At 40.6% G+C, this 13932-nt stretch overlaps 1 protein-coding gene across 1 annotated transcript in view; it reads left to right on the top strand.

The window, feature by feature from the left end:
* KIAA1147 (KIAA1147 ortholog) overlaps positions 1-13932 on the top strand; it is a 54974-nt gene that overhangs the window by 33648 nt on the left and 7394 nt on the right. Inside the window, exons 3-6 of the mRNA XM_027842358.1 lie at positions 3-161; positions 7073-7226; positions 10258-10396; positions 11826-11957. Of these exons, the coding sequence (XP_027698159.1) occupies positions 3-161; positions 7073-7226; positions 10258-10396; positions 11826-11957 (584 nt within the window). The remainder of the gene's footprint in view (positions 1-2; positions 162-7072; positions 7227-10257; positions 10397-11825; positions 11958-13932) is intronic.

The following is a 13932-nucleotide window of genomic DNA, read 5'->3' as shown; positions in this document are numbered from 1 at the left end:
AGCTATTTCCGAAAAGGGCATTTCTTTGGCCTTGCCTGTTTTGCTAACATGCCTGTGGAGAGTGAACTGGAGCGTGGAGCACGTATGAAATCTGTGGGCATTCTCTCACCTTCCTATACCCTCCTTTACAGATACATGCACTTCTTAGAGAATCAAGTCCGGTAAGTTTTACATTTTGTATGACTGTGTCCACTTTGATAAACCTCACCTGTCTTAAAGCTCTTACCCACCAGTCAAGTTTCATTACGACAATACAATTACAAAAGGCATTTTTTCTAACAAAAGGATTTTAAGCCTTTTAAAAAAAATTAGTCCACTTCCACACAATATAACAGTCAATCCTGGAGTGGGATTTTTCTTTCATATTCTATCACTTATACTTGTAGTTTAATTAAAGTATTCAGTGGCTTGAAATTTGTTTACCCTAACCAAAACAATCACTCCCTTGCCTTAGGTGTGCAAAAAGAACCTCACCTTTTTAGACCATCCCTCGTATTAATTTGAGAGGTGCAGGCTATTCCTTATCTGTTCTGCACAGTGTGGAAGAGTAAAGTAAGCTAGGAAATTGGAGACTTTTCTAGGGAATCCTTATACCTTTACAATGTGGTTCTGTTCTTTGCTTGAAATAAATTCTCAGAGCTTTCACATACTGCATTTAGAAATAGATACCAAAATGCCTTCTAAAAGCCAAACTAATAGTACAAAAATAAATTCTGTTGCAAAGCTTTTACTTTGAGAGTAGCGGGGTTGGGGGGGGGGATTTGCTCATTTGGAACTATAGGGGCTTAATTCTCCCTTTTAAATTCTCATGACTATTTTACTATCCTCCCACCGGGTAGCAAGTGAAAGTTGTGATTCTTAGAACTGGAAAAGTCCATAAGGCCGTAAGAGGTCATTTGAATCTAGGCCCTGGCATTTTATAGATGAGGAATAGAGATCTTGTGACTTCTTTGCTCTGTGTAGCTGCTGGTCATTGTCAGAGCTGGGACTAGACCACAGGATTTCTCCATCCCAGGGCAGTGGGTTTTTACAAACGCTCTTAGGAAGCATGTTCTTCCCTGAGGGACTGTCTGTCTCTTGCCATTCTTTGTATCCCCAGCTGTTAGGACAGTGCCTACCCCAATTATTGTTGTCATTGTTGTTCAGTCATGTCTGACTCTTCTGTGACCCCATTTGGGGTCTTGGCAAAGACAAGTGGAATGGTTTGCCATTTTCTTCTCCTGCACATTTTACAGATGAGGAAACTGAGGCAAACAGGATTAAGTGACTTATTCATTGTCACACAGCTAGTAAGTGTCTGAAGCCAGGTTTGAATTCAGGTGTTCTTGACTCCAAGACCAGAGCTCTATCCACTGCACCACCTAGCACATAGTAGGCACTTAATAAATGCTTGACATTGAAGATACTGAGTTGCTGCTACAGATTTTCCTCACAGATTTGTAACCAAGTGTAATGGGATCATAGCTACAGAGCTGGAAGGAAACTTGGAGACCATCTAGTTTGACCCCCTTCATTTTGCAGATGAGGACACTGAGATTTAGGGAGGTTAAGTGATTTTCCCAGGGTCACACAGGTAGTGGGCATGAGAGGCAGGATTTGAAATTAAGGTTTCCTATGCCAGGGCAAGAACTCTCCACTACATCACTCCGCCTCCAGACTTTTATATTTTTTTATAGAAAAATGGACATTTTAGTAAATAACTATATTGTAAGCTTCAGGAATACTGTTGTATTTTAATTTTTGTATTGTTCCAAATGCCTAGCACCATGCTCTGCTATAAGGTGTCTGATAAATGATTGTTGATTGAAATAGTAACTCTAAGTAAACATCTATGTAGGAAATTTTTGGAACAACTTTTTAAAGCAAGTAAAAATCAGATAGCAATGGATTTTTTTTTTTTTGGTGAGGCAATTGGGGTTAAGTGACTTGCCTAGGGTCACACAGCTAGTAAGTATGTGTCTGAGGCTGGATTTGAACTCGGGTCCTCCTGACTCTAGGGCTGGTGGTTTATCCACTGCGACACCTAGCTGCCCTAGAAATGGATGTTTTGTAGTGAACTCGTAATTCTTAACACTTTGACTTTCTTTTATATACCCTGAATTTTAACCTGGAACCTAAAATTTCTCTTATTAATTCTTGAATGTATTATTATCCCATGTAGGTAATTGGGGAAAGCCTTTTTTAAAAAAAATTAACTTCTTGCTTCTTAGTTGAAGTTTAGCTATAAATTTTCTTTCCCTTTCTCTCCCTACTCTACCCCCTTCCCCCAACTTTCCCTTTTAGTCTTCCCAAAGGGTCTCCATTCCCTTCCTATCAAAAGCCCATAAGGCAAGCTGAAAACAAGTTCAAACTTCACCCTTTTCCTTTTTTTGGCTGAAGTTATGTGGCACCATCTGAAGACAGAGACTTCAGTTAGCTAAAAATAGGTTTGTTTAGGGTGCTAGAGGCTGGATAAAACTGGCCCTTGTTTTAGGAAGAGTTATACACAGCAGTGCCCTTCCCCCTTCCCAAGTTCCCTAGGGGGGAACCATGCCAAAGGGAAGGTGTGCAATTCCCCAGAACAGCCCAAAGTTGGAGACCTAAAATGAAACCTGGAGTGCCTCAAGGGTGCTTTTGTCTGAAGGTTGTGACTGGAAGCCAGCAAACTTGCCCATCTACAGTTAAGTTATGACTTTTTTGTTCTTCCTCATTTGCAAAGTCAGAAATTCCAGTTAAGTGTTGTTTTTTTTTTTTTTTTTTTTTTTAAGGGGATGATAAAATTCTCAGATGTTCAATGGCTGGGTTTTTTTTGAATTTTTTTGGAAGTAATCCGGGGTTAAATGACTTGCCTAGGGTCACACAGCTTGTAAGTATCTCAGACTGGATTTGAACTTGGGTCTTCCGGACTCCAGGTACTCCATCCACCTAGCTGCCCCCAGTGACTGCCCCCAGTGACTGCCCCTAGGTCATTCTACAGACTCTTGATTCCCAGTCTCATGATCCATTTAACTTCATGATCTCAAGTAAAAGTACACACCATTACCTACTTGACAGGGCCTAGAACACCCTAGAACTTTGCAAAAATAGGTTTGGTTTATTGATAAATCAGAGGTAGAGTGAGAGGGTATAGGTGACTTGAGCCCAGTATCTTAGATCTTCTGGTCAAGTGGGATTAGTCGGGCAAGCACAGAAGTGTGCTGTATCCCAAATGAAAGGCAAATCTCTGCCTACTTTTTTCTTCTTGCTCTTGAAAGTGAGTCGTAGATATGTTGCCATCTCACTCCATCCCAGTCCATTCATCTTTATCTGTGTACTTATCTTGAAGAATCTCTTATTTGTTCATACTTTAAAGTCATGTTTATCTTCCAGTGTCCCTGGGCTTTGCTTCAATGCTTTGGAACTTGGCAGAATCATAGAGACACAGAATTGGAACAGACCTCAGAAGTCATTGTCTAATCGTGCACAAAGCATGAATTCTATTTATAAGATCTTTTTATTTTTTGGGGGGGGCGGGTAGGCAATGGGGTTAAGTGACTTGCCCAGGGTCACACAGCTAGTAAGTGTCAAGTGTTTGGTCTGAGGCCAGATTTGAACTCAGGTCCTCTTGACTTCAGGGCCAGTGCTCTATCACTGCACCACCTAGCTGCCCCTTGTCTGTAAGATCCTTGACAAAGGAACACAGAATCTTCTTTTTTTTAAATTTTAATTAATTTATTTTTAGTTTTCACAATGACTTCCATAAGCTTTTGAGTTTTAAATTCCCCCCCTTCCTACCTCCCTCCCCAAGATGGTATGCAATCTGATATAAGCTCTACATATATACTCCTATTAAACATTTTCACATTAGTCATGTTGTAAAGAAGAATTAGAACCAACAGGAGAAACCACAAGAAAGAAGAAACAAAGCAAAACAGAAATAAAAAAAAAAAAGAGCAAATGGTATGCTTCGATCTGCATTCAGACTCCATAGTTCTTTTTCTGGATGTGGATGGCATTTTCTATCATGAGTCTTTTGGAGTTTTCCTAGATCCTTGCATTGCTGAGAAAAGATAAGTCTATCAAGGTTAATCATCACACAGTGTAGCTTTTATTGTGTACAATGTTCTCCTGGTTCTGCTCACTTCACTCAGCATCAGTCCATATGAATCTTTCCAGGTTTTTTTGAAGTCTGCTTGCTCATCATTTCTTATAGCACAATAGTATTCCATTACATTCATATACCACAACTTGTTCAGCCATTCCCCAATTGACAGGCATTCCCTCAGTTTCCAATTCTTTGCCACCACAGAAAGTGCTGCTATAAATATTTTTGTACACGTGGGTCCTTTTCCCATTTTTGTGATCTCTTTGGGATACAGACCTAGAAGTGGTATTGCTGGGTCAAAGGATATGCATATTTTTATAGCCCTTCGGGCATAGTTCCAAATTGCTCTCCAAAATGGTTGGATCATTTCACAACTCCACCAACAATGCATTAGTGTTCCAATTTTCCCACATCTTCTTCAGTATTTATCATTTTCCTTTTTTCTCATGTTCACCAATCTGATAGGTGAGATGTGGTATGTCAGAGTTGTTTTGATTTGCATTTCTCTAATCAATAGTGATTTAGAGCATTCTTTCATATAACTACAGATAGCTTTAAATCAAAGTGTCTTCTTGAAGACCTTTAGTAATGCGGAGCTTCCTATCCCCATTTCCCTTCCCCACCCTAATCATTCCATTTTGAGACAATTCTAATTATTAGGAAATCTCTTTTTTTAAAATCACTCTTTTTATAATTTCTGTCCTTTGGTTCTGGTTTTGCCCTTCAAAGTCAAGCAGAACAAGTCTGATTTTTTTTTTTTTTACTTGCAGCAGCCCTTGAAATATTTGAAGACAGCATTAATTTATCACATCATTACCTTCACAAATCCCTACTCCCAGGAACATACTGAACATCCTCAGTTCCTTTAACTGAATCCCCAAGGCATGATTTTTAAGTCTCCTCGCCATCTTGGTCTCTCATATCTGGATGTCTTGGTTACCTTGTCAGTTTCCCTTCTACAATGAGTGTCTAGAGAACCCTACATGATAATATGTCTAGGATTTTCAGCCCCTAGTATAATTGTGTCACAGTCTCAACGTGTTGGGCACTTCAATTCTTCGCCTGCTCCTCTCCATCCCACTGTCCCTCTCCTTTTCCTTCCTACTCCCTCTTTCCTTCCCCCTTTTCCCTTCTATCTTCCTCTTTCTGTCCCTCCTTTTCCCCACTCCCTCTTCCTTCTTGTCCTCTCCTCTGTCCTTTCCCTACTCCATCTCTTCCTCCTCATATTCCATATTGAAATCAGTCAGCTGGCATCTAAGATGACCATCAAGTGCCTTCGGAAGCTGTCTTTTCTTTAAACATGGGGTCAGGTAAAATGTAAAGTGACAGCTTAACTTAGACAAACAAATTGGGCAAAAAATTAATCAGTAAATAAAACTGGTTTCATTGCACCATTATGCTATGTTTTGCTGAACCCTTTCATTAACCAAAGTAATCAATAGTTGATCTTATAAAAGAATTTGGGTTTTTCCCTCAGCAGTGTTCTTTGTAGTGGCTTGGCCTTGTATTAAACTATATCCTGACTTAATCATTGTGGACAGTTTCAAATTTCAGTTAAGCTTTCCACGTGTTGATTTCAGCCCTGTAGAAGGTCTGTGATGCACCCCATTCTCAGAAAAGTCAGATATCTTTTATAGGAAGAGCTTTGCTACCATCTATCCCTTGAATTTTTTTAGGTTGTGAGCAGACTGAGAAATTGTTATAAAAAGCTGCAAAGCAGGCATTTATCACTCATTACATGGCCATCTCTGTATGCAAGGGAAAAAAATCCATAGCATGCCCTGAAATCCGAGTGAGAGCTGTTTTTCTCCCTCCCATCCCCCCCACCCAAGTAGCCCTTGTTTGAATACAGGCTTCATTAATTTTCTCTGGGGGAAAAAGCATTCCCCCCCCCCAAAAAACAAACAAACAAACCCAAAACATGACTTTGCCTGAAGGTCATTTCAAAAACTTGTCCCAAATCTTCCCTGTTCAGATGTACGTGGATAGCTACAAAATATCAAGTTAGTTTTTCACATTTTTAGCTACCTAAGAATTAGTGAGACAGGAGGTGAATTCTACCACTTAAACAAGGGTTCTTAATCTGGGACCCAAAGACTTTTAGGGAGGGGTCTGTAAACTTGGATAGGAAAAAAATTACATCTTTATTTTCACTGCCTCTAGCTGGAATTTAGCTTTTTCTTCAATTATGAATGTAGGCAGGTGGGTGGTGCAGTAAATAGAGCTCTGGGCCAGAAGTCAGGAAGACCTGAGTTTAATCCATCCTCGGATACTTCCTAGCTAGGTGACCCTGGGTAAGTCACTTAACCTGTGCCTATCTCAGTTTCTTCACCTGTAAGGTGGGGATGATTCATTTACTTCACAGGGTTGTTGTGTTGATCAAATAAGCTAATATTTGTGTAGCACAGTGCCTGTCATGTAGGGGCTTAATAAATGCTTGTTGCTTTCTTTGTTGCATATTACATTATAGTCATTGCATGTATTTCCAAATAGAATTTGTGCTCATGGCTACTTTAAAATTACTATAGTTGTTAGATCTGCTGCTAGATGTATTACTATATCACAAATTTGTATTACAAAGCATTGATACATGCATTTCAATGTAAATGCAATCCTAATTATTTAATGTATTTTAAAAGCATTATTTCTGATGGAGGTGGGGTCCAAGACGTGAAAAAATGGTTAAGGATATCTGCGCTAAAAGCTGTGTTGGAAAGGATTGAAAACAGGCTATGTAGTAGATGAGCAGCGGGACCAGCTGTTTGGTCATTGAGAACCCATCCCCTTCAGAGGTGACCTCATTGTACTGCTGGTAAACAGTCAGTTTGTGAAGCAGCTTTGTGTTGATGATACTCCCCGAAAGTAATCGACCTAAACCAAAACTCAGATCTTGACTCTCCTAGGTATTAGCTGCAACAAACACTGGTGTTCCATTAATAAGTACAAGGGTGGGACATGTCAGTTCTCCAAGCTATTCTGACTCTGTGTGTGTGTGTGTGTTTTCTACAGACACCAGCTAGAGATGCCGGGACATTATTCTCATCTGGCTGCATTCTATGAGGACAAAAAAGGTGTGCTTCGCGCTGGTGAGGGAAAACCCAACTCTGTGCACCCTGTTCACTGGCTGCCCTCCATCCATCGATATATGTATCCAGAGATGAAGGTAAGTGAGGCCCAACCGCATTCTTGGGCAACTTTGGAGGGTGGGATAAGTGCCTCGGCTACTGCAGTTCATTTTTCCAGTGTAGCTCTGCTGAAGCTTTATCTCTGAAACAGGTAAATATTGCAAATGATTCGGTGTTTTTTTTTTTGTTTGTTTTTTTTGTGTGTGTGTGTCACAGCAACCAGATTCATAGATCTAGATCTGACAGGCATCTCAGACCGTTTAGGGTTGGACCTCTTCATTTTACACATGAAGAAACTGAGGACCAGGGAAGTTAAGTGACTTGCCCAAATTCATTATAGGCACTTAGCATAAGAGGTGAGATGTGGACCCCTTACTGTGTTCCCAAGGGAAAAAGAGTCCAACTTTTTGTGCCCTAGGAAGGCATATCTTGATTTATTCTTGAGTAGAGGAGGTGTTAAGTACCCTAATTATTATATATTATCTAAATATGTAACCCATTGGTTATAGATATTAAAAAGTCTTTATCACTTGAACTGAACACGACTTCCAGCTGAACAATCATAATCCTTTTGTTTATATTAAGTATGCAGGCTCAGAACTGGTGTGGTTTCCTCTTAGAGAACTTAGAATATATGTTGACAGCTCATGAGTAGTGATGCCTTGATTATGGCCTCGTGTTCCCGTTCGCCAAACTTCTCATACAGGGTGGTCAGCTGAGACACAAACATGCACCTCCACTTATGCTTAAGTACAAACAAAGATACTTTTATTAAAGCAGTGACACAGTCGCATTAAATAAGAAGTAAACTGCCTAAAGAACAAGTGTTAAAATAAAATACCTAGGTACAATTTGGTTCTTTGCTTGCTAATACTTAACTTTTTCATATTTACTGCTTCATTTAACTTTGGTTCTATGGAGGCTTAGGCAGAACTTTTCTTTGAATATACTATGAATCTTTGGTGAATTCAAAAGGCCTTCCCTGGAGGCATTTTTGGCTTTCCTGCTTTGGGACTTCAGACCCTTAGTTCTCTTTAGTGAAAGACAAAAATACCTGCCTACAACTAGTCAAAGGGAAAGCAACTTTCGTGTTGCCCCAAGAGTGGTCTTCTTTCTCCTCTGTTCTCTCTAGGTCCCCACTTCTCCCTCCATATCCCCTGAAATGTTATTCATGTAGCCAAAGGATGCTGTTGTTTTGTATAAAACCCTGTTTTCAGTTTCTCAACGCTTTCAATAACTCTTCAGCTTCCTCACTGTTCAGAGTTGAATGATCAGTGCCTTAGCCAATTCTTGTATCAAATGAAATTTATATACATTTTCCCCTTTACCAACTTTCACACAAAATATTAGTTGCTCTGGCATATAAAGCTTTGAGCCATAGAATATCTCTATTCATACCAAAAACTTTTGAATAAAATAATCTAAAACATTTTTAAAGTAACTTTTTTTTGGGGGGGGGGGTAAGGCAATTGGGGTTAAGTGATTTGTCCAGGGTCACACAGCTAGTAAGTGTCAAGTGTCTGAGGTTGCATTTAAACTCAGGTCCCCCTGACTCCAAGGCCAGAGCTCTATCCACTGCGCCACCTAGCTGCCCTTAAAGTAACATTTAAGCAAAACATTTGACAAACTTAAAAAAAAAAAGTTATGTTTATACATCCATTCTGTATCGAAGGAGGATCAAACAGTTAATCTACAAACACAAGTATTGTTGATTGTGAAAAACTTGCTGTGGCTGAAAAATCCTGATTTAGGTAGAAAGAGGAGATAACATCCTAAGTAGGAAGAAAGTTACGCAGGTGAAAAAATATATGTTCTGAGGTCAGTGGGTAGATACATTTGTGAGATAGATGTTAGGTAAGACATAGATCAGGCTAGAAGGGTAAGTTGGGTTCAGAATGTGAAAGGCATTATAATTCATCTTAAGGAATTTGGACTTTATCTTTTAATGGGGCATCACTAAAAAAATTTCACAGAAGAGTGACATAATAAAAGGATCATTTTGGGAAGATTATCTTATGTCTAGGATGGATTGGAGGGGTTAGACTAGAGGCAGGGTAGCTCAGGCTATTGATGAGGGATGACGGTAATGGGAATGGAAAGGAAGACAAATTTGTGAGACATTCCAAAGTAAGAATAAATGATACCTGAGGAATTGGAGAAAGGAATAAAAATGAAATATTAAAATAATTTAAAAATTAAAAGAGAAATGGTAGAATAAAAAAAAATGAGGTTCTAAGCCTGGTTGATTGGAAGAATGGTGGTACCATGAATAGAGAGTAAAGCTGGGACAGGGAAACAATTTGGGGTGGGAAAAAGTGTTTTTAGACATGTTCAGTTTGATATGACAATGGAACCTTTTATGTTAAGGGTTTTGGCCCTGGAGTCCATAGACAGATTTAGGGCATCTGGGAATTTGGATGGGGAAAATATTTCAATAGCTATGTTTCAGAATAATTGATTTGTTTTGTAATTGTATTTAAAACAATATTTTGAGAAATCTATAAGCTTCACCAAACAGTCACAGGGATCTATGACATAAAGATTAAGGATCCCTATTCTAAGTAGAGATGTCTGCAAACAGAAATGTGGAGATGTAGCTTTAGGAGTCATCCAGAAACAAGTCATAGTTGAAATGATGGGAATGTATAAGAGAAATGAACAAATAGTAAACTTAGGGACACATAATAGGGTTTTCTCAATAGAAGAGGGCAAGAGAAAGAAGAATTAATGAAGGAGCCAAGACAGCCTCTCTGTAACTAGTCTAAAAATTTCTGGTTCCTTCACCTGATTTTTGGATGACAGTTTTGAGTCCCCTTACCCTGTCATATTGACTAGGTTACTCTGGATGTGCGTGACCTCCTTGATACCCTGACTTAAATATGGCACCCAGAAGTGAAGACAATATTCCAGATAGGTTTTGATTGGAGCCGAGTACAGCCATGCTCGTATCTTAATTCTGAAGACTGGTTAGGGTACTTCTTTACTTTGTTTCTTGGACTTGTACGTGCTTGTGTTGAGTCTCTCCCTGTGGCATTTCTACCCAGCTGTTCATGTCTTTATCCTTTGCAGATCACACACCCAGCTGGCTGTATGTCTCAGTTTATTAAGTTCTTTGGGGAGCAAATCCTTATCCTTTGGAAGTTTGCTTTGCTTCGAAAACGCATTTTGATATTCTCTCCTCCACCCGTGGGAGTTGTGTGCTACAGAGGTAAGTGACATCCACAGGAAGGGATAAGCACCAGGTTCTAAGAGTGTTTCTACTAGGGCCACGTGTTAGACACTCCATGGCCGTTGCTAGGTAGGACCAGATGAAGGAAGGAAATGAGTAGCTTCCAAGCTACTTATTGGTGATGATCATTTTGAGTGATGTTAATCCTAAACAATAAGGTAGGTAAGTAGGGAAGACCCGGCAACTCTATTGGGGCAACAATGCCAATAGGGACACTGGAAGCTTCAAGCTGCCGTTTGTGTGGTGGAGCATCCTGCAAGGGTAGGTTTATTTTTGGTGAGATATTGGTGATCATATGATGGCCACAGGCTGAATATAGAACTGAAAGGAACCTCAGAGGAATCCAATCTCCACACTTTACAGATGACGTTTGAGACTATTCCTAAGATTTAGAGTTGAAAGGGATTGAGTCCAACCTCATTTTATCCAGGAGGAAAGTGAGGCCCAGAGAAGTTAACTAACTTACCTAGGAGTCACAAAGCTAGTGTCTGAGGCAGGTAGAGAGATTTGATGGACTTAACATGCAGAACTTGAGACGTGTATTTTTTTTGACATGGTCAGTATGTGAATTTATTTCACTACACTATGCATATTTTAAAGGTTCTCTTTTCAGTTTTTTAATTTAATAGCGGGAGGAGGCAGTGTGAGAGAAATGAATTTGAAGTCCAGTCTTCCTGACCAAGTCTAGCACTCCATCCACTATACTACCTAGTTTCCTGTTTGTCACAGTTGGGATTGTGGAAAGCTAACTTACCTCTTTATGTGAGGCCGTAGGGCATTATGTGACCGTGGGCCACAGTTTCCTCACTTATAAAAGGAGGGGGGTTGTATTCAGTGGCCTCTAAAGTTCTTTCCAGCTCTGTGGCCCACACTTCTTTTCTCATTTTCTCATTTTGAAATCAGATGTAATACTCCACAGTCTCAATATATCCCATGGTGTGGATAACACTATTGAAGTTTTAGTCATAATCGTGTGAAACCATCATTAGAGGAGAGGAACTTTTACAGGTAGGACTATTATCAGTATCTGAAAGAGATAAAGGGAAGCTAAGGAGAAAAATAAGTATCAGAATTAAACTTGCTGACCCTAAACCTTGCCTCAGTGACTGGGCTGTCCCATGGCTAATACTACTCATTCCATTGGCATCCTATCTTTTATGGAAATATTGCATTTTACACTTTTAGAATAATGGCCACACTTACGTCTGATCTCACTAAGCCTCATTTTGCATTCTAGACCTTTTCAGTCTGGTTCGACCTCTAGAGAAGAAGGATGCTTTTATTTGGTCCCATAGCAATGGCTGGGGTGAAGGTGCAGGGAACAGAAGACAGTGCATTCTTGGGGCGGGGGGAGATAAATGGTGGCAGTCACTTCTAAATGGCATCTCTCTCTTCTGCTTGTCCACAGTATACTGCTGCTGCTGCCTGGCCAATGTCTCTCTGCCGGGCATAGGAGGAACAATTCCTGAATCCAAACCCTTTTTTTATGTGAATGTGGCAGATATTGAGAGTCTAGAGATAGAAGTATCTTATGTGGCTTGTGAGTATAGCACCATTTGCCCTTCATTCTCATCTGCATTTCTCTTTCCTTTATGCTTGGAGAGCAGTATTTTTGGAAGGGCTGTTCAGCCCACAGAATCAGACTTTCATCTCCTGTGGGGCACAGTGTGTCTCCTGAGGAAAATCTGCTAGGGGCCAGTCCAAGCATCTTCCAAAGCAACCGTATGCACCTGTGCCAGCACCCAACAATTTGGCCTTCCCCTGCCAGCCCAGTTTCCCGACAGGGATATAGAGAACCTTGTTTGCAAAGGACAACCTTTTCACTGTGTCCGCTACAAATTTGTTACATAACCTTAATTGGGCCCTCCATGCTGCTAAGCAATCCTACTACCACACCTCCCTTATCAACTCACTCTCCATAGCCTCTCTTCCAAATCTTTTCTTCTCTCCTCAAACCTTCTTCTCAGCTGAGAGGGCCTTCCCTCATGAGGCCATGAGCTCCCTCTTTTCTCATATCACGCATATGGCTTCTGCTGCTTTTTTTCTCTACACATTTCACATGATGAAGTGGTCTTACTCCTTACCAAGGCCAACTCTCCTCTACTTGTTCAAGTGATTTCATCCCTCTCCTCCAGTGGATTGTCCCCTCTGTCATTTCTCTTCTTTCACTTATTTTCAATCTCTCCCTGTCCTACTGGTTCGTTTTCTACTGCCTACAAACATGGCCGTGTCTTACCCATTCTGAAAAACTCACTTGATCCTTCCATCCCCACTATTGTCCTCTAGATCTCTTCTGCCCTTTGGAGCTAAACTCTTCAAAAAGGATGTCTGTAATAGGTACCTCTACCTTCACTCATGTCTTCCAAATCCCTTATAATCTGGTCTTAGCATTCCACCCAAACTGCTCTCCAGAATTATTAATGATCATCTTTTAGGTGCCAATCCAATGGCCTTTTCTCAGTCCTTCTTCTCCTTGACCTCTGTGGCCACTCACACTGTTGATCACTCTCTCCTGGTTCTCCTACATTTCTGACCATTCCTTCTGTCTTCTTTGCTGGATCCTCCTCCAGTGTCTCCCAGAGTTCTGTCCTGGGCCCTTTCTCTTTCCCTCTATTATGACTTCACTTGGTGATCTCATCAGCTTCCATAGATTGCTGAACATTTTCAGATCTACCTATTCTGCCGCTATCTCTCCGCTACCCTTCAGTCTCGTATCTCCAACTGCTTTTCAGACATTTAAAACTGGGTATCCAGTAGACATCTTCAACTCATTATGCCTTCAACAGAAATCCTTATCTTTTCCCCAATCCCTTTCCCCCCTTTTAGCTTCTCCTCACTGTAGAAGGCAACACCATCGTCTATTTCTTCAGGTTTGGAATCTAGGATTCGTCCTGGACCCCTCTCTGCCTTTCATCCCCCTTATCCAAGTTGTTGCCAAGGCCTGCTGATTTCACCTTTGCAGCTTCTCTTGATTATACCTCCTGCTCTCTAACATTGCTGCCACTCTATCGGCCTTCATCACCTCAAGCTTTGATTACTGTAATAACAGACTGGTGGGTCTGCCTGCCTCAAGTCTCCCCACTTCAATCCATCCATCCTTCAGTCACTAAAGTTATTGTCCTAAAATGCAGGTCTGATCATGTCACACACCTCTCCCCAACTCAAACTCTAGCGAATTCCTGTTGCCTACAGGATCAAATACAAAATGCTCTATTTGGCATTCAGACATTCCATTTCTTGGCCCCAGGGCATTTTCCTCTGACCCTTCCATTCTCCCTCCTTTTCTCCAACTGCTGATCTCCTCGGCTTCCTTTAAATCCCAACTAAAATCCTACCTTCTACAAGAAGCTTTCCCTAACCCCTGTTGATTCCAGTGCCTTCCCTCTGTTATTTCCTATTTATCCTGTATATAGCTTGCTTTGTATATATTTGTTTGCATGTTGTCTTCCCCCATTAGAGTTCAATAGTCTTTTTTGGCCTCTTTTTGTATCCCCAGTGCATGGCACATAGTAGGC

This window comes from Vombatus ursinus, unplaced genomic scaffold (genome assembly GCF_900497805.2).
Source record: "Vombatus ursinus unplaced genomic scaffold, bare-nosed wombat genome assembly UNPS02014870.1, whole genome shotgun sequence".
Lineage (NCBI taxonomy): Eukaryota > Metazoa > Chordata > Mammalia > Diprotodontia > Vombatidae > Vombatus > Vombatus ursinus.
This window is presented reverse-complemented; position numbering and strand designations above follow the sequence as displayed.